At 41.6% G+C, this 25,599-nt stretch overlaps 1 protein-coding gene across 1 annotated transcript in view; it reads right to left on the minus strand.

Moving 5' to 3' along the window:
• The window catches only part of ARSB (arylsulfatase B), a 185,290-nt gene extending 160,794 nt beyond the window's left edge, over positions 1-24,496 (minus strand). Inside the window, exons 1-4 of the mRNA XM_033179952.1 lie at positions 24,448-24,496; positions 23,147-23,944; positions 7,923-8,109; positions 36-226 (exon numbers count right to left, since the gene is read on the minus strand). Of these exons, the coding sequence (XP_033035843.1) occupies positions 36-226; positions 7,923-8,109; positions 23,147-23,455 (687 nt within the window). The 5' untranslated portion in view covers positions 23,456-23,944; positions 24,448-24,496. The remainder of the gene's footprint in view (positions 1-35; positions 227-7,922; positions 8,110-23,146; positions 23,945-24,447) is intronic.
• Between the last annotated feature and the right edge of the window lie 1,103 nt (positions 24,497-25,599).

Consider the following 25,599-nt stretch of genomic DNA (forward strand, 5'->3'; position numbering starts at 1 on the left):
AGATTTTGCTATCAGTAAATAGAAGCACAACTTACCTTCTCTGGTGGGTGGTTAGTTATGAGGGCTGTAGCCCTTTTGGTGAATATGTTTGTTGAATACATATTTTTATATCCTGTTGCAACTTCTTCGCCATCTCGAAAATCAAGAGCACATCGTGTGACATTCAGAGCATCAATTAATGTACAGCGCTCATGGGAATAATAATCTTCACTACCCAGGAGATATCCTGCAAGAATGGAAGACGAAAATAGTCAGCATAGCATAAAACTTGTTAAACAAACTAATGTTTCAGCATTTAATTGCCTAATGCAATTGATTACCCGTGACGAGGCTCATCAAATGACAAGGCTAATCAGCACCATTTCTCAACATGTCTGTATCTGGTAGCAGAAGGCATTAAAACATTACTGTATAAAAACTCAAATCTATTCCTCATTCACCTTTAGAATATAGGCTCTATTATGTAACACTAACAGTTTTTTTTGTTTTGTTTTGTTTTTAAATCAGAGTTGAAATTCAGTAAGGGTGATAAAATCTTAATCCTTCAAAGCTATATAATGGTAAAAATAATGTATCATTAATGTGACTTGTTACAGGTTTTTACTCTAAGGTGATCACATAAATGAGTGCAGGATTCAAATAACCTTTGTTGTTACTGATGTTGCGAGACTGGCTTCAAGGTTATTTACACAAGTGGTTCTAGGAAGAGTCATCTTTAGTCAGATGCTGACACCCACTGGTGAAAGATACAAACCTTTAATAATAGAGGATCTCTAGATGTAACAGAGTCAACAGATCAAACTAAAGTGAGCACTGAAATCAGACTTTTCTACCTATAATGATTTCAATTTCGCCCCAGATTTAAATGGCCTATCCCATAATTTTGACTTCACATGGAAGAAAACGGGTTTTCTCAACTAATAGTTGTTTCTGCAAATGTTCTATATTTTCTGTATTTTAAAATATTACATTTCTCTATTTTAAAGTATTAAAATAAGCTGTGCTACATACGATTCCATTTGTATTAAATGTCCATAACATGTAAATCTATACAGATAGAAAGTAGATTAGTGGTTGCCTAGGGCTGGAGGGACTAGGGGGAAATGGGGAGTGACTGCTAAGGTGGATGAGTTTCTTTTTTGGGGGTGATAAAAATGTTCTACAATTGGATTGCCATGATAGTGGCACAACCTTCTGAACTTATTAAGAATCACTGAATTGTACACTTTAATTGGGCGAATTGTATGATATGTGAATTATACTTTGATAAAGTTATTAAAAAGAAACATGATTTGCTAGACTCTTGGCTATCTCCTGACATATACTGCTTATTAACCTTAAAATGGGGATGATAAAGTTGGCCTAGCTCTTTCCTCAGTCCTGAACTTTCCCTATAATGACAATTAAGAGCTTTATAGACTTTATATAATAAATCAATTCATTTTAAATTAAATTCTCCTTTTCTATGACCCAATAAATTCAAGATCTTGAACACAATTAATACTTTGGTCTTAACTTTTACAAGGCAATCTTTTCTCCTATGTATATAATGGAAAAGGAAATACAAAGTACTTGTTAATTAATGTGTAAAAGAGAAAGAAATATATCCATAAAAATAATTTCAGCCCTTATATGGGCGATTAGAATGTCAAAACACTGGAGGTCTATTTAAGGTTTTTAATAACTACTGGGCATTAAAGCTTGAGGAAATCACTTCAGGTTCTTTAACTGTAAGTGTGAGTTGCTTTCTATCAGTTGGCAGAACATAGGACAGATATACTTGAATAGCAAAGGCATGAACTACAAATATTTAAAAGATAATACAGATAGGAGAAATCCAGAAATAAAACTATTCAAATACTTGGCAAAACTAATACCAAGCAACCACGTGACAATCACATGAAGCTTTTCATCATAACAGGGATTCACAAATTTGAACTTCAATACTGAGCCTAAAGATGACGGCAGCCTGTTCTTTTGGGGAAAAAAATAGACAACGCTTCTTGAACAACCAAATCTTCTCTGATGCATTATTTACCAGCTGCATTGAGATATAATTCACATACCACACAAGTCACTCATTTAAGGTGTAAAAGACATTGGTTTCTAGTGTATTAACAGGGTTGTGCAACTATCCCACCATCATCTGATGTTTACCAAAACAGCTGAGATGTAACAGTGGTAAGAGCTATGTGGTCATCATAACCTTCTTGGCTGCAAGACTCCCTTCAAATGAATTTGGGGTGTGTGTTCATCTAAATCCAGGTTAGGCTTCTTAATTCTCATAAAAGGAAGGATATCAATCAAAACCACTCAACTACATGGAAACTGAACAACCTGCTCCTGAATGACTACTGGGTACATAACGAAATGAAGGCAGAAATAAAGATGTTCTTTGAAACCAATGAGAACAAAGGTACAACGCACCAGAATCTCTGGGACACATTTAAAGCAGTGTGTAGAGGGAAATTTATAGCACTAAATGCCCACAAGAGAAAGCTGGAAAGATCTAAAATTGACCCCCTAACATCACAATTAAAAGACCTAGAGAAGCAAGAGCAAACACATTCAAAAGCTAGCAGAAGGCAAGAAATAACTAAGATCAGAGCAAAACTGAAGGAGATAGAGACACAAAAAACCCTCCAAAAAATCAATGAATCCAGGAGCTGGGTTTTGAAAAAGATCAACAAAATTGATAGACCGCTAGCAAGACTAATAAAGAAGAAAAGAGAGAAGAATCAAATAGACGCAATAAAAAATGATAAAGGGGATATCACCACCGACTCTACAGAAATACAAACTACCATCAGAGAATACTATAAACACCTCTAAGCAAATAAACTAGAAAACCTAGAAGAAATGGACAATTTCCTGGACACTTACACTATCCCAAGACTAAACCAGGAACAAGTTGAATACCTGAATAGACCAATAGCAGGCTCTGAAATTGAGGCAATAATTAATAGCCTACCAACCAAAAAAAGTCCAGGACCAGACAGATTCACGGCCGAATTCTACCAGAGGTACAAAGAGGAGCTGGTACCATTCCTTCTGAAACTATTCCAACGAACAGAAAAACAGGGAATCCTCCCTAACTCATTTTATGAGGCCAACATCATCTTGATACCAAAGCCTGGCAGAGACACAAGAAAAAGAATTTTAGACCAATATCCCTGATGAACATTGATGCGAAAATCCTCAATAAAATACTGGCAAACCGAATCCAGCAGCACATCAAAAAGCTTATCCAGCATGATCAAGTGGGCTTCATCCCTGGGAGGCAAGGCTGGTTCAACATATGCAAGTCAATAAACATAATCCAGCATATAAACAGAACCAAAGACAAAAACCACATGATTGTCTCAATAGATGCAGAAAAGGCCTTTGACAAAATTCAACAGCCCTTCATGCTAAAAACTCTCAATAAATTCGGTATTGATGGAACATATCTCAAAATAATAAGAGCTATTTATGACAAACCCACAGCCAATATCATACTGAATGGGCAAAAACCGGAAGCATTCCCTTTGAAAACTGGCACAAGACAAGGATGCCCTCTCTCACCACTCCTGTTCAACATAGTGTTGGAAGTTCTGGCGAGGGCAATCAGGCAAGAGAAAGAAATCAAGGGTATTCAGTTAGGAAAAGAAGAAGTCAAACTGTCCCTGTTTGCAGATGACATGATTGTATATTTAGAAAACACCATCATCTCAGCCCCAAATCTCCTTAAGCTGATAAGCAACTTCAGCAGTCTCCGGATACAAAATCAATGTGCAAAAATCACAAGCATTCTTATACACCAGTAACAGACAAACAGAGAGCCAAATCATGAATGAACTTCCATTCACAATTGCTTCAAAGAGAATAAAATACCTAGGAATCCAACTTACAAGAGATGTAAAAGACCTCTTCAAGGAAAACTACAAACCACTGCTCAGTGAAATAAGGGGACACAAACAAGTGGAAGAGCATACCATGCTCATGGATAGGAAGAATCAATATTGTGAAAATGGCCATACTGCCCAAGGTAATTTATAGATTCAATGCCATTCCCATCAAGCTACCAATGACTTTCTTCACAGAACTGGAAAAAACTGCTTTAAAGGTCATATGGAACCAAAAAAGACCCCACATTGCCAAGACAATCCTAAGTCAAAAGAACAAAGCTGGAGGCATCATGCTACCTGACTTCAAACTATACTACAAGGCTACAGTAACCAAAACAGCATGGTACTGGTACCAAAACAGAGATATAGACCAATGGAACAAAACAGAGCCCTCAGAAATAATACCACACATCTACAGCCATCTGATCTTTGACAAACCTGAGAAAAACAAGAAATGGGGAAAGGATTCCCTATTTAATAAATGGTACTGGGCAAATTGGCTAGCCATAAGTAGAAAGCTGAAACTGGATCCTTTTCTTACTCCTTATATGAAAATTAATTCAAGATGGATTAGAGACTTAAATGTTAGACCTAAAACCATAAAAACCCTAGAAGAAAACCTAGGTAACACCATTTAGGACATAGGCATGGGAAAAGGACTTCATGTCTAAAACACCAAAAGCAACAGCAACAAAAGCCAAAATTGACAAATGGGATCTAATTAAACTAAAGAGCTTCTGCACAGCAAAAGAAACTACCATCAGAGTGAACAGGCAACCTACAGAATGGGAGAAAATTTTTGTAATCTACTCATCTGACAAAGGGCTAATATCCAGAATCTACAAAGAACTCAAACAAATTTACGAGAAAAAAGCAAACAACCCCATCAAAAAGTGGGCAAAGGATATGAACAGACATTTCTCAAAAGAAGACATTCATACAGCCAACAGGCACATGAAAAAATGCTCATCATCACTGGCCATCAGAGAAATGCAAATCAAAACCACAATGAGATACCATCTCACACCAGTTAGAATGGCAATCATTAAAAAGTCAGGAAACAACAGGTGTTGGAGAGGATGTGGAGAAATAGGAACACTTTTACACTGTTGGTGGGACTCTAAACTGGTTCAACCACTGTGGAAAACAGTATGGCGATTCCTCAAGGATCTAGAACTAGAAATACCATATGACCCAGCCATCCCATTACTGGGTATATACCCAAAGGATTATAAATCATGCTGCTATAAAGAGACATGCACACATGTGTTTATTGCGGCACTATTCACAATAGCGAAGACTTGGAATCAATCCAAATGTCCATCAATGACAGACTGGATTAAGAAAATGTGGCACATATACACCACTGAATACTATGCAGCCATAAAAAAGGATGAGTTCATGTCCTTTGTAGGGACATGGATGCAGCTGGAAATCATCATTCTCAGCAAACTACTGCAAGAACAGAAAACCAAACACCACATGTTCTCACCCACAGGTGGGAATTGAACAATGAGATCACTTGGACTCTGGAAGGGGAACATCACACACCAGGGCCTATTATGGGGAGGGGGGATGGGGGAGGGATGGCATTGGGAGTTATACCTGATGTAAATGATGAGTTGATGGGTGCTGATGAGTTGATGGATGCAGCACACCAAGATGGCACAAGTATACGTATATAACAAACCTGCCCATTGTGCATATGTACCCTAGAACTTAAAGTATAATAAAATAAATAAATAAAAGGATATCATTTCTACCTTCTGTCCAGCTGAATATTTAAGTACCTAACTTGGTTTTAATAAAAAAATTCAAAATATCTACAGTCCATCCTCTTCCCAGAGTATAGATATTGACCCATCTGTTAGCAAAGGCATGATTGAAAAATTTCTAAGGATGTACAGGCTGTTTGTTCCTCTAGAATTTCCAAGATGACGAAGTAATCTTATATCCAAGCTTAATTTTTAACAGCTATTTGAGGTACTGAGAATACATCCAGGTTCATTAAAAAAAAAAAAAAAAGCTAAGATTGAGTAGTGAGGTCTGCTGGCAGACCTGGACCTGGATGAGAGTAGGGCACACACACCCTCCTGTCTGACATCCTTGCATCTTGATTTTAACCCTGAATCCAATGAGGCATTACAGAGTCATGTGCTTCAGCTGCATTGTTTTGGCCACCATATAATTACTTTTACTTAATTGCACTTTGGTGCTCTGGCCCTAGCTTGAACAGAAGAAAATACCTCAAAACATCTACAAGAAAACCACCACTTTATTATTAAAATGACATTTTTAAGGATGTTGTCTACCTTACCTTCTCCTTCTCCCAAAGGAGAAATTTCTCTCAGGCCTAAGAGCCAGAAAATGTTTTTGCTTTTCCTTAACATCTGGTTCCCATTTATCTTGTAAATAATGTAACTCTTATAGTCTTTTCCTTTCTTTCTCCCTCTTTGGACAAATATATTTCAAATCTCGGGCTGGGCACGGTGGCTCACGCCTGTAATCCCAGCACTTTGGGAGGCCAAGACGGGTGGATCACAAGGTCAGGAGTTCGAGACCAGCCTGACCAACATGGTGAAACCCTGTCTCTACTAAAAATATAAAAATTAGCCAGGCGTGTTGGTGCATGCCTATAATCCCAGCTACTCAAGAGGTTGCAGTGAGATGAGATCGTGCCTTTGCACTTCAGCCTGAGAAACAGAGCGAGACTCTGTCTACAAAAAAAAAAAGAAAGCAATTTCAAATCTCGGAGTTGAATACGAAGCCAGCCTAGAGCCATGCAACTTTTCTGTAATTTGATGTCATTAACCTGTTCCATCTTTTTCTACTCATCCTGATTATTTAATCCTATTTTAACTTTTTATGTTCAATATGTGTTTCTTTTTGACTCTGGCGGGTTGTAAATAAATAAAGAAACTGATGGGAGGCAGGTAGGTAGCTAAATAGCTGGACAGATAGCTCACTATAAAAAGAACTTGAAAGAAAGATATATAGCTAACAGGTGAGATACATAGGTTATTAATTAAGGCACAGGTTGTTACAGGTTTAAAGAGGACATATTTTAAAACAAACTCTAGGTTTCACATTTAGTTTCATAGGGCTATCAAGTTTATAAAATATTTATGATTATTTCTTATTATCCTTCTTATTACCATTTGTTATTTGGTTTCCTCATTTTCCTATATTTTTTAAAACCTATCTTCCCCAACCTTGTGATTGCAAAAACAGATTTCACAGATGGAAGGAACGTCAATGGAAGAGTCTTCCCTCACCCCCTTCAGAAAAAAAGAAAAAATTGTGAATACATTCCACAGGGAGAAAAAAACACACCAAATCTTTGTGAAGAAAATACTCTTTTTAAAAAAAAATTATTATTATTATTACTATTTTTTGAGACGGAGTCTCGCTCTGTCACCCAGGTTGGAGTGCGGTGGTGCTATCTCGGCTCACTGCAAGTTCCGCCTCCCGGGTTCACACTCTTCTCCTCCCTCAGCCTCCCGAGTAGTTGGAACTACAGGCGCCCGCCACCTTGCTCGGCTAATTTTTTTTGTAATTTTAGTAGAGTCAGAGTTTCACCGTGCTAGCCAGGATGGTCTTGATCTCCTGACCTCGTGATCCACCCGCCTCAGCCTCCCAAAGTGCTAGGATTACAGGCGTGAGCCACTGCACCTGGCCTGGAAATATTCTCACATCAGGTTTTGCCTGGAATTAAAAAAAAAAAAAATCAATCCATGTCCCTTTTTGGTAATAAGGGTCTCTGAGAGTACAGCGGTCTCCAACGTGGATAGTAAACTCTTGCAAGGCCCTAAGGTGGCATTTAGAACTCCAACAAAGGTAATGGGCTTGCCCACCATAAGGTCAGCACAGAGCCCCGCTTACAGAGGTAACACTAAAAAGCAGCCCCATTGCAGTGCCGACTGATTCACTCTGTGTTCAAATTTCCAGTTATTTCACTTGATTGCACTTGGGTGTGTTTTATGAGATGGCTGCAGTTAGTCTGAGTTGTTAAAGAAACATGTGCATTTCCATTACCAAAGTAAGTATCAAATCCTCGGTGGGTTGGAAGGCATTCTTTCCGGTACATTCCCAGGTGCCATTTTCCGACCATATGGGTAGTATAACCTGCTTCTTTTAGGAGCTGGGGCAGAAGTTTTTCATCCAAAGGAACACAGCTGGGCTGACAGGGCCAGATTATTTGGTGCTGTAAACCTGTACGGATCTTACAGAGATAAACATAAAATTATAGATTAATGACACTGAAATATTGTAAACAAGCAGATAAAATGGCCTCTACCTTACTGATCATATCTGTTGACTTGGATGTTTAACTGTATTCCTGTACTGGCTTGAGGATGTTTCTGAAAGGCAGAATTCTCTTATTCAAATAAAGTAGTAGACATAAACAGGATTTGAAAGACAAATAAAACCATTCCAACAAACAATATTTTCAACATCTATCAAGGCACTATGTCAGAAACCATTAACTCGTTACTTCTTGCCTCAAAAAAAGTAGCAATAATATGTGCTGTGAATCTATCAAGAAAAAAGTTCCAATTTTGGGCACAGAAGAAGTTGGTGTTTCATTAGAAGACACTTCTGTAATCTTTGAAAACTTGGTGATTTTTTACAAGTGGTTTTGTTTTTGTTTTTGTTTTGAGATGGAGTTTCGCTCTTGTTGCCCAGACTAGAGTGCAATGGCGTGATCTCAGCTCACTGCAACCTCCGCCTCCCAGGTTCAAGCGATTCTCCTGCCTCAGCCTCCTGAGTAGCTGGGATTATAGGCGCCCACTACCACACCCAACTAATTTATTGTATTTTTAGTAGAGACGGGGTTTCACCATGTTGGCCAGGCTGGTCTCGAACTCCTGACCTCAGGTGATCTGGCCTCCCAATGTGTTGGGATTACAGGCGTGAGCCACCATGCCTGGCTGAGTTATTTAACAGTATAATAAAATGATTATTTCCATTTTTTATTCTACTTTATGTAAATCTTAATATCAAAAGACTGTGTTCAACTTTTCCTTTTAAAAAGCGGCCATCTGACTGCTGCTTGGGAGTGGCTCACACATATATGCCCAGGGCATAAGGTCCATACAGCAACTAAACTTTAAGCAATGACCACTTGTTAACTTTTGGTGTAACATCGAATAGAATACCCACAATTATATGAAAAGGATATTAAAATAGCCCTCCCTTTTCCAACTACACATCTGTGTGGGGCCAGATTTTTCTTCTTCAATTTTTACCAAAAATAATATATCATAACAGGTTAAATGCAGAAGCAGATACAACCACCTAGCAAACTTCTATTAGTAGAAAAGATGTTAAAAAATATAAAACAATGCCATTCTTCTCACTTAACTACTTGGTTTTGAAAAAGAGAGCTTTTTTCATAAGTTATTTATGTTAATATAGTGGGTTTATTACTATTTTTCATTGAATAAAAAAATTTACAATTTGTTTTAACTTATGGCAAATTTTGAATGGTAACAACCCACTTAAATCTATGCTCCCTGGGGTCCTCAATAATTTTTAAGCAAGTGCAAAATCCTAAGACCAAAAAGTTTGAGAACTGATACTCTAATGTCCAATAGTGATCACTGCCATGAGGAAAAGTAAAGAAGGAGAGGGAGACAGTGACAGAGGTGGCATTTGTGATAGAGTGGAAAAGAAAGCTTCTCTGGACCAGGCGGGGTGGCTTATCCCTGTAATCCCAACACTTTGGGAGGCTAAGGCAGGAGGACAGCTTGACTCCAGGAATTCCAGGAGAGCCTGGGCAACATGCCATGATCTCATCTCTACTAAAAATAAAAATAAAAATAATTAGCAGGGCATGGTGGCCTGTGCCTGTAGTCCCAGCTACTGAGGAGACTGAGGTGGGAGGATTACTTGAGCCTGGGAGGTCGAGGCTGCAGTGAGCTGTGATCACTCCACTGCACTGCACTCCATCCTGGGCAACAGAGCAAGACCCTATCTCAAAAAAAGAAAGAAAGAAAGAAACCTTTTCTGTAGAGGAGATATTTGAGCAGTGACCAGAATAAAGTGAGGTGGTGAGACTTGGAGAAATCCAGTGTAAGAGCAATCCAGACCTAAGGAATAAAAACTTCAAAGGCCCTAAGACCTGAGCTTACTAGACAAGTTCAAAAGGCCAGCCCAGAAGCCAGAGTGGCCCTGTCACAGCTCTTGTGCTGGTGGGTGCCACTGCAGCCCCTGCTGTGGCATGACAGGGTATCACTCCTTGTCTACCCAGTCCCACCCTTCCCTAAAACTTGACACCTCCTGCCTCCTTGTCCTGGCTTAGCCAGGGAGGTGCTCTTCTTTGTAGGAAGTGGGACTGGGGTCTCAAATTCAACTCTGCACCAGACACAAGCCTTCCCCAGTACTGGGAGCTCTTGATTTATAGAATAAACAGGCTCTGGGGACAAGGGAGGTAAGAGTGCCAGTTCTCAACCCAGGCCATGGCTGGTCCCTTCATCAGCTGTAAGGTGGAGAGCAAGAAATGTGTTGCTAATAAATGATTTTTTATAAGTGTTTGTATTTTATTTGCCTTATAATTTAAAGCAGAGTAGCATAAGGCTGAGAGAATTAAATCCCATCCTGGCTTTATCACTTATGAGCTTTGTAACCCTGGGCAGTGACTTCATTCAGTAACCCACTAACTTCAGTAACTTTAGTAAGTTAGGAATTGCACCTGCTATTGCTTTACTGCATGATCTCTTTCCACATCCTCCTAAAAGAACAACATGGAATATCTTAAGTGTTAAGTTAAAGTGGGTTTATCTTGAGAATGATGGGTAAGTTCACTATCTTGATGTGGTGATGGTTTCACAGGTATATACCCATCAAAGCTCATCGAATTGTATACTTGAAGTGTGTACAGTTTATTGTATGTCAATCATATCTCAATAAAACTGTTTAAAAATAAAAGTGAGTTTAAGTTTTCTACTGAGATTGTTATGCCTCTCCTAGAAATAATTAGACACCTACCTACATTGGGATATGTGCCAGATACCTTCCGTTTGCCCTTCAAATCCACGCTGCCTTCTCAGTACTGCTCTCTGCCCTAGGAGGCTGACCTGTGAGGATCAAGTCAAAGGACACTTGTCTTTTGGTTTCTGATTGGGCTCAGCCAATGGGGAGCCCTGGCAGGAGTGAGAGGGAAAAAGGAGAGTGCATGGCCTCGGTTGACAGGCTGCTTAGCCTGGCTACATGAGTCTCTCTACCGAAGGTCACTCTGGAAGCAGACTTCTTTCTCTATCTGCCTCTCTCCTTCTAGGTTCTGGTAACTGGCCCTTCCTTTCTTCTCTTCTGGTCTAGGGGCAGTAACAGCTCCACTGGATTACTACACCATCCCTAGCATTTTCCCCACAGATTCACACCTTTTAAAATAGTCCCTTTGTAAATAAACACTCCCTAATTTGAATGTGCCACCTCTTTCCAGCTGGGACCCTGAATGGTAAGGATGTTGTAATATCCAGGCTGGGAAAGAGAAGCATTCCTCTTAGCACATGTGCACGCGGGCACACACACACACACACCTCCCCCAAATCAAAGAAGTATTCCTTCTACAGTTAACTCTGGAAGCTTACTGAAGAGAAAATTGACCCTAGGACTCAAAAACTTCATTGCATATAGTATGCTAATTGACAACCAGGCAGGACAAGTAAAGATAATATTTTATGGAATCCAAAGCCCCAGTGGAGATAAATGCTCTGTGAAAATTTCCTTAAATGGAAAGCTCATCCATCACATGCAGAGAATTAACTCTGATCACTAGAAAGCACTGCCAAGAGATGTTGTGCGATTTGGTTTCCCTAAGCCATGAGCACCAAGCCAGGTGGTCAGCTGAAGCCTGCCTCCATTATCTACAATCATATGGAGCAGGGAATGTGTTCTTTTCGGTTCCTGAGAATTTATTTGACAGAGCATTTTCATGGCATTATTGGGAAGCAGAAGCCAAACCCTGGATGACATCCAAAAACATGTTTTCGGTCTGTTCAAACACTATCTGAAGGAAGGAAGCTATAATGTGTAGAGAAGCAGTAAACAGGCAAATGCCGAGCTGGTTCCAACCCAGCACTTTAACAGAACTACAGAGCCACGCCATGCTGCATGGGGCAGGAAGGCAACCGGGCACCAACAGGAATCAAAAGAAAAAAAATAAGGATGCCCTGATAAACACAACAGAATATAAAACAATTTCATTCTAACACTCATCTGCAATGTCCAAAGAAGTGTGTTTGAATGAAGAAGGTTCTACATGCAATATACAAAAGTCCAAGGGGTTACCTCCCTATCTACCATGTGTGGCTGTCTCCTCTTCATTAAACCAAATCTTCTCTCAAAAAACAACTTCTCCTAAGATTTTACTTGACCATCAAAAATCCTCTCCACAAAGGCTAAAGGTCTGCAAATCCTGTGGAGGACCTGGCTCGTTCTAGGCTCTTTCTGTGACATAACTGAGAGCTCCTTGTTTACATATTGGTTGCACATAACAATTTATTTGGTCCAGTGTGTTATTCTGTCTTCTGGACACCTAGGAGATCCCTGCAGTATAGTCTCATAAGCTTAAAGGACAAAAAACAATCTCTTGCTGGGGGAGAGGAAGATGGCAGCTCCCATATCAGAATCTCTTCCAATTCCCCTTTCAGAGGTCCAGACAGTCAATCGATTAGTTATCTATATGGGAGTTCAAAGCATAATATTTCAGCTACACTCAAACTCTCCCAAGAGTGAAGCAAACCACTGCTGCACAGAAGGCAATAGATGTTCTTTCTCTCCGCACCTCAACAGTGTTGACATAATATCCCGTTGAACAGAAGGGAGGTTCTGTCCAGTCAGTCTGGTCTGAGCAAAATGAACTCATATCCTCATGTGCCCACATATGTGTGCAATACCTCCTGCTGCAGTACTTAAAAATTCAGAAAAATGGGCCACTCTACCCCTTCACTTTATACACTAGAGAGCCTAGTGGGAAGCTTCATGATCAGAATGCAATCACAGAACATGCTGGTGGCAAAGCAGGAGTTCAGAATTTTTAGCCTGTGCCTCGGCCAGTACACGGCAAGTTTTAAGCATGGTCAAGTGGCACTTGTGCCACCTTAGGGTTTATTCCTGGAGATGCCCAAACAACAAATGGATAGTGGAAAATCTGCTCCCTCCCCACAGAAGCCATTTAAAAAGCAGTCAGCTGCCCATGCTGCTGAAGCCAAGAGCTACAGACACGCATTATGTGTGCTAGGGGCCTGGCGTTGCCATCTGGCCTGGCCCTTCAGGACTCGGGCTGCAGAACTGGCCCATGTCACTGACAGTTTTAAGAGTCTATTTATTTTGGTGTTGATTAGTAAAGAGTGCAAATCTCTGACTAAACTCACAAAGGGATGTTGTTTATAAAAAAGAATAAACAAGTCAGAAAGGGTTTCAGCGCCTCCCTCTATTTAAAGTATAATTCCAAAGAAAGCCCAAATGGAAAAGGAAGGAAAATATGAAGAAAGCTGAGGGAAAGGAATCTCTCAAAAGGTGACATGATTAAGGAAACGCAAACAAAAGATAATGACCAGAGAGCAACAGCTTATGCTCAAAGTGATTCCTGAAATGAGAAACCTCGTAAATCAAGCAAACAGAAAATCCTCTAACTCAACTGGCCATATTCCACTCAGCTCTAAACTTATTTCCTTATTTCCTCATTCGCAATTTCCTGGCAGGTAAAAGATATAAAATCTGGAAATGTTTCTTTAAAATAGCTGCAATGTTTGCAGAATAAGGCCTCCGCACCCCCCTTCCCTCCTGGGAAAATGCCTCTTGGATTTGGCTAGGCTTAGGAAGGACGCCTGGCTTTAGCAAACCCATCAAAGTCACCCCAGGGCTCTGCTGTGCTTTAGTGAGGCCATCTTGCTTGTCCCTACGGAGCTAATGTATCCTTTGTTTCTCTCCCTAAATGAGCATAGGAATAAAGACACTGTTTTCTCTTAGGAGGCACCCATGGTCTCAGGGCTACATGGTTCTCTGACAGCTCCCTCCTCCTGTGCCTTTGCCAGGGGATCCTAGGAGCGCCTACCTTGAGACGTGCATCTTTCCCCAATCCCTGTACCCTATACACATTTCTTCCAGCTCTGCACTCTCCTGTGCCCTACTTCTGAACCTCAAAGTCCAGGGAGAGGCAACCACTGGCAGGAGTCCACTGAGAGGCCAGCAGGTGAGGGGCAGGCAGGACAGTGAGGGTGAGGAGGACGAGAAGCAGGAAAGGGAGGGCACGCTCAGGCAGAATGCCTGCATCACCATGCCCTCTTCTGCCTGCAGCATGCATCTTTCCTGCTCACCTTGAAGCAAACTTGAAGCAAAAGTCAAAAATTACCCACGATGCTCCAGTACAGCCTCCTTCCTATATTTCCTGTCCAAGGTTCCATCTCAGGAGTGAGTGAAAAGCCGTGAAAATGTCTTGTCCGTTTATCAGTGTGATTAAGAAAAATGTGGTTTGGATCCCTTAAGAATGAAAAAAAAAAAAAACCTTGGAGTCATCTTTCATTGCTTCTATTCTGTGCCAAGGTTTATGGAGTTCTGGTGGAGTGGCCCCCTTGGAACCCAAGGTAAGAACATTCCCAGCTGAGGACCAGTTACTTTTCTTAACTTTTTTCCCAGAAGAGTGTTTTCCTTTAAGGCCTATCACTTTCTTACCCTTTAATCTTTTCAATTTCTTAAAAAAAAGTAAGGGGACTAGAAATGACATGGCAATTTGAAGCAGTTTAATTAAGATGGTGAGCTCTTTCAGGAACTGTGTAAAAGTGCTTCTCACATTCGATCATTTAATTGTCCAACGCTGAGTGCTACTTTAGCCCAGAGACAAACAAGGCAATCTAATGGAGAAGTCAGACCTCAGAACCACTAATCACAATTAAAATGTGTGCTAGGAATAACGAAGGCATAATGAGTATTTTGTATGGAATAAAGTCAATTTGTAAGAATATGGAAAATTAGTAATATTAAGTTTTCTATTTGAACTAAAAGCGGTACACAAATTCTATTAGAAAAGCTGGAGAATTTTAAAATTAATAGTTTTAATCTTGAGGTTTTAAATAAGGGTAAAACAAATATAAAATCTATTTTCTTATGTGCATAACATGCCTCCAAGGGATATCAAGAAACCAACAAACAGGAGCTACCTATGGGAAGGAGGGCGGGGAGAAAGGATGAAAACATCCTCATCTATATATTTATATTTTTTACATCTTTTATATGTGAAACCTTTGAATGTATTTCCTAGAGACGATTTTAAAAACAGGTTACTTTTTTTTTTTTTTTTTGAGACAGAGTCTCACTGTGTCACCTGGACTGGAGTGCAGTGGCACCATCCTGGCTCACTGCAACCTCTGCCTCCCCAGGCTCAAGCAATTTCCCGCCATCCACCTCCCCCACCCCCTGGTCCCAACCTCAGCCTCCTGAGTAGCTGGGACTACAGGTGCTTGCCACCACACTTGGTTAATTTTTTTAACTTTTTAGAGAGATAGAGTTTCACCCAGGCTGGTCTCGAACTCCTGGACTCCAGTGCTCTGCCCACCTCGGCCTCCCAAATTGCTGGGATTAGAGGCATGAGCCACAGTGCCCAGCCACGCTTATTTCTTTTAAAGAAAAAGAGAGAATACGTATAATTAATTCTAATTGGAATTACATGTATCCAAAGAATGCCACACAGCACTTGACTGTATTTCCTTAAAATATACCCATTTAGAACACTGTTAGGTTAGAAATGTTCTTTAGTTTATAACAGCCTCAATGTAACCTTACTCTAAAAACTGACACACAAAAAAAGTTCAAGTTTTAACACTTTATAATGGGTGAGCAGCATTAAACCCAGGGAGACCCAGCCTCCCTCCTCCAGCTCTTGGCCTGCCTCTGGCACCCTCATTCACTCAGCTACCCTCTCATTCTTACAATAAGCTCATTCCAGCCTCAAGGGCTTTGCTTCTGTTGCTCCTTCCTCCACGTTAAACTTTGCTAGGATGTGTGCATGGCTGACTCCCTTCATTCATGCCTCTGCTCATACTACCTCTTTTAAGACACCTTCCTGAGTCAAGATCACTTCATCTACTTTATTTTCTTCTCCACATGTATTGTCATGCCATTTAAATTCACCTTACTTAATTGTTTGTATTTCTTTCTTCCCCCACCCCCCACTGCCGAGATGGAGTCTTGCTCTGTTGCCCAGGCTGGAGTGCAGTGGTGCAATCTCGGTTCACTGCAACCTCCGCCTCCCAGGTTCAAGCAATTCTCCCGCCTCAGCCTCCTGAGTAGCTGGGATTACAGGTATGTACCACCACACCTGGCTAATTTTTGTATTTTTAGTAGAGACGGGGTTTCACCATGTTGGCCAGGCTGGTCTCAAACTCCTGACCTCAGGTGATCTGCCTGTCTCGGCTTCCCAAAGTTCTGGGAATACAGGCATGAGCCGCCATGCCTGGTCTGTTTGTATTTATTTCACATCCCTCTTGGTTACTCCTTCTCCTTACCTCAACCCCTTCAGATTATAAGCACCAAGAGATTCCCAAAGTACAGTGGTGTAACTCGCTGCTCAGTAAATATTTGTTGAATGAAAGAATGAATGAATATATCACACTTAATGGTGATCGACTGAAAGCTTCGCCTCTAAGATTGGAAATAAGACAAGTATGTCCACTCATGCCACTTCTACTCAATATTGCACTGGAGGTCCTATCCAGGGTACTTAGGCAAGAAAATAAAATGAAAGGTATCTAGATTAGAAAGGAAGAAGGAAAACTTCTATTTGCAGATGACATGATCTTGCACTAAAAAACTCTAAAGATTACACAACCACACACAATTAGAACTAATAAGTTCATTAAAGCTGCAAAATGATTGATGTAAATATATCAGTTGCATTTCTATGCAACAGCAGTGAATTACTGAAAATAAAATTAAGAAAGGAAGTCCATTTACAATACCACTGAAAATAGTAAAACGGGAATAAATTTAACCAAAGTACAATGCTTATACATTAAAAATTATAAAACATTGTTGAAAGAAATTAAAGAAGACCTAAATAGGCTGGGTGTGGTGGCTCACGTCTATAATCCCAACACTTTGGGAGGCCAAGGCAGGTGGATCATTTGAAGTCAGGAGTTCAAGACCAGCCTGGCCAACATGGTGAAATCCCATCTTTATTAAAAATACAAAAATTAGGTGGGTGTGGTGGTGCGTGCCTATAGTCCCAGCTACTCAGGAGGCTAAGGCAGGAGAATTGCTTGAACCCACAAGCCAGAGGTTATGGTGAGCCAACACTGTGCCCCAGCCTGGGCAACAGAGTCGAGCGAGACTCTGTCTCAAAAAAAAAAAAAAAAAAAAAAAAAAACTCTAAATAAACAGAAAGACATCTCATACTCTTAAATTGGAAGTTATATTGTTGAGGTAATAATACTCTCCAAATGGTTCTACAGATCACTGAAATCCCTATCAAAATTCCACTTCCCTTTTTTTTTTATAGATACGGACAAGTTGATCCTAAAATTTATGTGGAAATGCAAGGGGCCGAGAATAGCCAAACTATCTTGAAAAAGAATAACAAAATTGGAAGACTCACATTTTCTAATTCTAAAACCTTTGCAGTACAAAGCAACAGTAATCAAGACAGTGAGGCACTGGCATAAGGATAGGCACACAGATCAATGGGATAGAATTATAAGTCATATATCTATGGTCAGTTGAGTCTTGACAAGAGTGCAAAGGGTGCAATGAGGAAAGAACATTCTTTTCAACAAATGGCACTGAAATATCTGGACACCCACATACCTCAAATCGTACATAAAAATGAACTCAAAATGGATCAAAGACCTAAATGTAAAAACTGAAATTATAAAATACTTAGAAGAAAACATAGAGGTAAATCTTCATAATTTTGGATTAGAAAATGGTTTCTTAGACATGGTACCAACAATATAAGCAACCAAAGAAAAATAGGTAAGTAGTACATAAAAATTTGTAACTTTTGTTTACATCAAAGGACACTATCAGGAAAGTAAAAAGCAATCCACAGAATGGGAAAAAATATTTGCAAAGAATCTATCTGATAAGGGTTTATTTAATAGTATCCAGAATACATAAAGAACTCCTACAACTCGAGAATGAGAAGATAAATAACCCAATTTTAAAATAGCCAAAGGATCTGAGTAGACATTTCTCCAAAGAAGACATACAAATGATCGATAAGACATGAAAAGATGTTCAACATCATTAGTCATTAGGGAAATGAAAATCAAAACTACAATTAAATACCACTTCCTACTCACTAGGATGACTTGAAGGCTATAATCAAAAAAGATAATGACAAGTGTTGGCAAGGATGTGGGGACACTAAAACCCACATACATTGCTAATGGAAATATAACATGGTATAGCTGCTGTGGAAAACAATTTCCAGTTCCTCAAAGAGTTAAACATAGAGTTGCCACATGATACTAAGACAGCCAAGTGGGAGGGGGTCCCTGGCAAAACTCCAACTGGACTATGCACTGGGGTGGAGCCACGGAGGTTCACGCCTGGCCTCTCCTCTGCCTGGGATTCAAATGGGCGATGAGGGAAGCAATGTAGCAGGGACTCCTTGCAGCGGGTCCCTGTTTCCCCCTTTTTTTCTTCTCACCCAATAAAACTCTGCTTACCCTTCAAACCATCTGCGAGCCTGAATTTTCATGGCCGTGAGACAGACAAGAACTTTTGGCATTAGCTGAACTAAGAAGTCCTGCAACAATACTGTGTTTCACTCCTAGGTATTAACACAAAAGAACCGAAAAAATATGCTCATACAAAAACTTGTACATGAATGTTCACAGCAGCATTATTCATAATAGCCAAAAAGTGCAAATAACCTAATGTCCATCAATGGATGAATGTATTAACAAAATGTGGCATGTCCATACAATGGAATATTATTGAGCCATAAGAGGGAAGAATACATGCTACAACATAGATGAAAGGCCATCTATTATATTCCATTTATATGAAATGTCCAAAATAGGTAAAGCTACATAGATAATAAAAAGATTGGTGGTTTCCAAGGACTGGTGGAATGGGGAAATGAAGAGTGACTGCTAATGGTTGAGTGGTTTCTTTCTGAGGTGATGAAAACATTGGTTGCACAACCTTGTGAATATACAAAAAACCATTGAACTGGACACTTTAAAATGGTAAATTATATGCGATGTGAACTATAACTTAATATTGCCAGTGGGAATGTAAATTGGTACAATCTCTTAAGATGCAATTTTACAATATTTATCAAAATTACAAATGAATCTACCCTTAAACCCAGAAAATTCCATTTCTAGGAACTTATCCTTCATCTACGTTCCAATATGTACAAAATGGCATATGTACAAAGTATTCACGTCACCATTCTTTGATACATCAAAAGGCTGGAAACAACTTACATGTTCATCAGTAAGCAACTGGTTGAATAAACTACAATGTATCCATTTAACAAAATATTATGCAGCCCTAAAAGCTGTGGGGATAATCTTTAGTCAACAAAATGGAATGATTTCAAATAAGTAAAAACAAACAAACAAACAAAATAGGAGCTGCAGATCAGTGTGAAGAGTATGTTATCACTTATATAGAAAAAAGAGATAAATGATATATATAAATATGTATTTCAGAGCATTGTTTGTCTACAAAGATGGGAATTGGATGTCTAAGGAACTGTGTGTGTGTGCGTGTAGATTTTCACTATAAGCCCTTTTGCAGCTTTTGAGTTTTTAAGCCATGTGAACGTATTTTCTATTTTAAAAATAAAATACAGATCTTTTTAAAGATTTCATAAATAATGAATGAATGAGTCATAGGGCTGTGGGAAGGCCCCTAGCCTGAGTGTAGAGAGACCTGAATTTCTAGTTCTTGAATTGGCCAGTAACTACTTACCCCATCTGCTAATTAAGTCTCCTCCATTGCCTCCAACCTGTACCCAGTCCCTACACATTTTTCACCATAGCATGCACGTTTAAAATAGTTCATTTGTGAGGGCTTTGAAAAATTAAATGTCTCAATATAAAAGGTTGAATTCAGGTTCCCGATTAAATAGTTCCTAGCAGCATAACAAGTAGTACACGCAATTTTTAAGATACGTTGTGTAGGGCAAGATTAATCTTTCTACCAGTAGATGGGGTTAGTATGATAGGTATGATAATGTGCATTTGCCAAGTTAGAAACTTGCCCTAATGGACACAAGAGCCTAGAGTCAAATTAATTTAGAGCTAGACAAAGTCTAGAGTTCAGCGCAGCTCCTCTGTTTCACAGATGTGGAAATGATGGCCAGCGAGGTCAGAGTCTGACACGGCCAAGACTGAAACCTACATCTCAGTTCCTAACCAGTCCTCTTTGCTCAATACATAATTTCTTAAACCAAAAAAAACTAAAACTCAGGATTTCATGAGAGTAAAAAGTCCAGTCAGTCTAGGCTTGTTTATCAACTCGTGCTTTTCTAAAGTTAAGTAATTATGGGAAAGCGGTCTGTAAATATTAACTTAAAGCATGACTGCCAAGTTCATAGATATGACTCTTAACAACTTCCTTCAAGTATCTCATTTTGAAACAGTCAAAAAATTCCTTCATTTTATTGTCTAAAATTATGCATAAGAAATGACTCAGAAACAAAATCTATTTTTATTTTACATGGAATATAGGCAATTTCTAACTCAGAAATATTATGGGTTGATTCTTTACATTGAACTGTTTAGGAATGACCCAAATGTCCAAAAGTAATACAGGGATTATTTCATAGGCATGCAGCAGCCGTTGCGATGACATTTTTAATAATTTTGAGTAGGCAATATGGTGTAGTGGTTATAAGCATCAACTCTAGGACCAGGCAGCCTGGGTCAAATCCTGGTCCAACCTTTACTGGCCCTGCAACCTTGGGCAAGTTTCTTAACCTCTTACAGCATCAGTTTCCTTGTTATAGAACAGAGATGACAGAGTTGTTGTGAGAATCAAATGAGTTAACACTTGTAAGTGCTCAGAACAATACCAACATACAGTATCTGAGGGAAACTCCTGAGCCCTCCCAGAAATATCTACTTCATTATAAGTGGACACTTGTTCACCCCGGGTAATATCTACTTGGTCCCATGAACTCTAACAGAATAAAGTGGGTGAGAAAAGTGGAGAAAAAAAATGTTCAGGGAAGCAAGGCTGCTTTAGATACAGCTACACTGAGAGGTCTCTAAACCTCTCAGAGTGCCCAGTTTCTCTACTCTTCCTTTACTTCATAACCATGGGGTACTCTAAATACTAAAGTTTCTTCTCCAAGACTGAATGTTGGTGACTGGTGGGGAGGATGTTAGGGGACAAAAGCAACTGATTACAGGAATGGGTTTTGTTTTGTTTTTGTTTTGAGATGGAGTCTTGCTCTGTCGCCCAGGCTGGAGTGCAGTGGTGCGATCTCGGCTCACTGCAAGCTCTGCCTCCCAAGTTCAAGTGATTATCCTGCCTCAGTCTCCTGAGTAGCTGGGACTACAGGCTCAAGCCACCACAGCCGGCTAATTTTTGTATTTTTAGTAGAGACGGGGTTTTGCCATGTTGGTCAGGCTGGTCTCGAACTCCTGACTTCAGGTGATCCACCTGCCTCAGCCTCCCAAAGTGCTGGGATTACAGGCGTGAGCCACTGCTCCCAGCCCAGGAATGGGTTTTTTAAGTATTTGCTTTCCTGTCCGAGTCTGTTGGAAGGGAGGAAGCTGGAGAAATGAATGGCCCTTCCATTCTTTTGCAATTTGAGTTCAGTTCTCTTACTTCAGAGCAAATGCAGAACCCTTTGGGGCAAACCTCACCTTTCCCTTCTTCTTTACTGGCACATCCCTTTACTCCCAGAAAGTGTCCAGGGTGAGATTTGCACAATGTAGGGGATTCCTGATTACACGTAGCAGCCAAAGTCAGAACCGCCAAAAGCACTAAGGTGGATGGTGAAGGGAAGCATCCTTTATTTTCATTTCTAACCTTGGCTACAGCTAGTTCTCACCCTTAGCAACACTCAATCTTTCCTCTTTATAAAAGCCTTCAGACCACTGTGTGTATCTTTATCACAAGTAAGCCCTCCCGTCTCTTGATCTTAGGACCATGTGAGGCTAGGGTTGATCTGAAAAGTTATGCGAACACATACTTGGGAGGGCAACGTTCAAATATATATCCCCTGTCAGTAGCACAGTAAGCTCAAATTATTTTTGTTGAGTAAACAGCATATGTACTCTGTGGAGGTATGCAGGTGGCATCCAACAGTACCCATTTACTGTATTTAATATGGTCATAACTTCAGGGTCTTAGAAATATGACAATCGTATTCAGACTGAGGGGGGAAAAGGTCAATTTCCCAAGCCCGAGACGACCAGTGGATGCAGGAAAAGCACAACAGACACGGCCTTGACCACTTTCTAGCTGTGCGATTCTTAACTTGCCAACGAACCTATACAAGCTTCCTGCCTCATCTGTAAAAGGGGGTAAAGAGAGCTACCTCATGCGCTGTTTCAATAATTCACTTTAAAAACAACAAAGTGCTACGCAAATGTTCTTGCTATTCTTAGTCATCTAACATCTATGCACGCTCCACATTTATATTTCCTTCGTTAACTGCGGAGTCGTTCCTAAAGGGAAGCTTTTAAAGAGGTAAGATGTTCAGAAGAGTTCGATACAAGGTTACATCTGAAAGGAGTGTCAGCAGCCTAAGAAAAACCAACCTAGCATCAGGTTTCACTCCAGGGGTGTTGAGAACTAGAAAAAAAAAATCTTTGGTGGGACACTCCTAACCCATGACCGCTGGGTTCTCGGGGACCAGGGTCGCACCCACGGCGGGCACCCCTTCATTTTACCTCTCCCCTCGTCTTTGCTCCCAGCCCGCGCCCTCCCCAGCCTCCCACCTCAGGACTGCTCCGCCTGCCGGCCGCGGCGCCCAGCACCCGGCATTCCCATAAACCCCTTCACCCGGAGCTTCAGAAAACGAAAGACAAAGCCACTCGCCCAACCCGGCGGCAGGGGCGCGGGTCCGCCGGGCGTCGGAGCCGGGCATGCGCAGAGGCCACGACGGGCTCCCGGCCTGCAGGAGCGAGGTCGGGGCAAGAAGCCGCCGGGGCCCATACGCGGGTCCGGGGACCGAGTCCCGCCTGCCAGCGCACGCGGCCTCAAGGGCCGGTTAGTAGCGGGAGGGAGGCGGCGAAAGGCGGGGCGGAGGCGGCGCGGGCGGCGGGGGCGCCTGGGGCGCAGCGTACCTGGTAGCGGCCAGTGAGCAGCTGGCTCCGCGACGGCGTGCACAGAGGCTGCGTGTAGTAGTTGTCCAGGAGCACCCCGCCGGCCGCCAGCGCGTCCAGGTGCGGCGTGCGGATGCGGGAGCCGTGGAAGCCCACGTCGTTCCAGCCCAGGTCGTCTGCCAGCACGAAGACCAGGTGGGGCGGCCGGCTGGCCCCGGCGCCCGAGCCCAGCGGCTCCAACAGCAGCAGCAGCAGCGGGAGGACGACGGGGAGGAGCGACCGCCGAGGTCCGAGGCCTCGGGGCAGGCTCGCCGAGCGGCGCGGACCCATCCTTGGCCGCCCGCGGTCCCAGCGCCTGTGGCGCCACCAGCCCCGTGTACAGCTGATAGAATGAGGAACTGGGCGGCCGGGGCCTGCTCCGCCCCGGCGCGGGACGGCACCCCTAGCGGGCCGTCGGCTTGCCAGACCGGGCGCTCGGCCCCCGCCGCCTCCGACCGGGCCCCCGGCCGCTGTGGCGGAGGAGGAGCCAGAGACGAACCCGCGGGCGCCTTGCTGCTCGGCTTCTTGGAAACTAAGCTGACGCTTGGAGGGCACCAAGGGCCGTTACCTTCCCCGGCAATGAACTTTGCACTGTGGTTTCCAGAAAAAAAAAGATGTGATATTTTATAACGCTTCAAAATTTACAAAGCATCTGCACAGCCCGCGTCTCCTGTAAAGCCTGCAACACTCTGGCAGCTAGACATTATACTTAGTGCCAATTTTTCATAAGAAAAAAGCTTATAAATGGTTAAACCTCTGACTCAGATCCTGACCCATGATGTCTTTTTTTGTTTGTTTGTTTGTTTTTGTTTGTTTGAGACGGAGTCTTGCTCTGTCGACCAGGCTGGAGTGCAGTGGCCGGATCTCAGCTCACTGCAAGCTCGCCTCCCGGGTTCACGCCATCTCCTGCCTCAGCCTCCCGAGTAGCTGGGACTACAGGCGCCCGCCACCTCGCCCGGCTAGTGTTTTTTTTTTTTTTTTTTTTTTTTTTTGAGGCAGAGTCTCGCTCTGTCGCCCAGACTGGAGTGCAGTGGCGCAATCTCCGCTCACTGCAAGCTCCGCCTCCCGGGTTCACGCCATCTCCTGCCTCAGCCTCCCGAGTAGCTGGGACTACAGGCGCCCGCCACCTCGCCGGCTAGTTTTTTGTATTTTTAGTAGAGACTGGGTTTCACCGTGTTAGCCAGGATGGTCTCGATCTCCTGACCTCGTGATCCGCCCGTCTCGGCCTCCCAAAGTGCTGGGATTACAGGCTTGAGCCAACGCGCCCGGCCCTGACCCATGATGTCTAACTAGCAAGTCATTTCTAGCACAAGAGCCCAGCCTGTGGCAGGTGGGAGGATGGTGAAAAGGCAGAGACCTAAATAGTCTTTCACATTCATTTATGTGTAGTGTACAGCCATGAAGCCACTTCCTCCCCACTAGCAAACAGGAGGCCAAACACGCAGTCTGATTGCACTGTGCCCTTTGGAAGGTGCAGTTACTTTCAGGGTGCCCTGGGAGGAGTTGGAGTGTTGTGTGGTCATTGAATAGCTCATTTGCTATGACCCCATTCAGAGCTGGCTTCCCCACCAAGCAGTGACCCTAAGAAGCACACAGTATCTAATTAGCCTGAAATATCTGTGAGTGGAAGGAAAAAAATCCTTTAGTCACGTGCTTATTGAATCGGGAAGTTAGCCGTATGACCAGTAGATTCCCGTTGCCATTCAGACTTTCTGTCTACTCTCTGTCTGGAGATATAGCTGTTAACAGGTGTAGGGGAAGGTTTTTGCATTGCCTAGAGAACATACCCTTCCAGGTTGAGTCTGATTCCTTGGAAGTTATTTACAACTTTGTAAGTTACAGATAAATAACAGTGGAAAACAATTCTTACTTATATATACACAAATGAACTTTATCCAGCAGAGTAACAATCCTTCCCCTCCACCACTACTACCGAGGAAAACAGTTGCACCTCCGCTTACACATTTTAGTATTCCTGATCTGTTCTTTGGATTGTCCTTTGAATTGCTTTTAACACCTTACCAATTTCCTTATTAATGAGTTAAATAAAATCATGTATTCACTTTTATATTTGTATGAGGGTCATGATTTTACCTTTTTTTCCCCAAGAATCCTTTAACACATGATATGTTTGCCTCTTACATACTTACACTTTTTTTTCTTTGCATGAAGTAGATTGTTATATGCACTTTAATCTCCAGTGGAATCAATGAAATTTAGCAGAAAAAAGTGAAAATTTTAGCATTAGTTAAATTCAAAGAATAACTTTGAAGAACTGTTTGACTCATTATGTCAAAGCTTGAACTTTTCATTGAAACACCCTGTGGAAGACCTTGAAGGACTGAAAATTTCCGCTGTGGTTTTGTGTGTCTTTCTCCCCCGTAATTCTTCTTCCCTATTCTCCTTGATAAAAATCAAGAAGAAATAATCGATGG

This window comes from Trachypithecus francoisi, unplaced genomic scaffold (assembly GCF_009764315.1).
Source record: "Trachypithecus francoisi isolate TF-2019V2 unplaced genomic scaffold, Tfra_2.0 Lachesis_group2, whole genome shotgun sequence".
NCBI classification, from domain to species: domain Eukaryota; kingdom Metazoa; phylum Chordata; class Mammalia; order Primates; family Cercopithecidae; genus Trachypithecus; species Trachypithecus francoisi.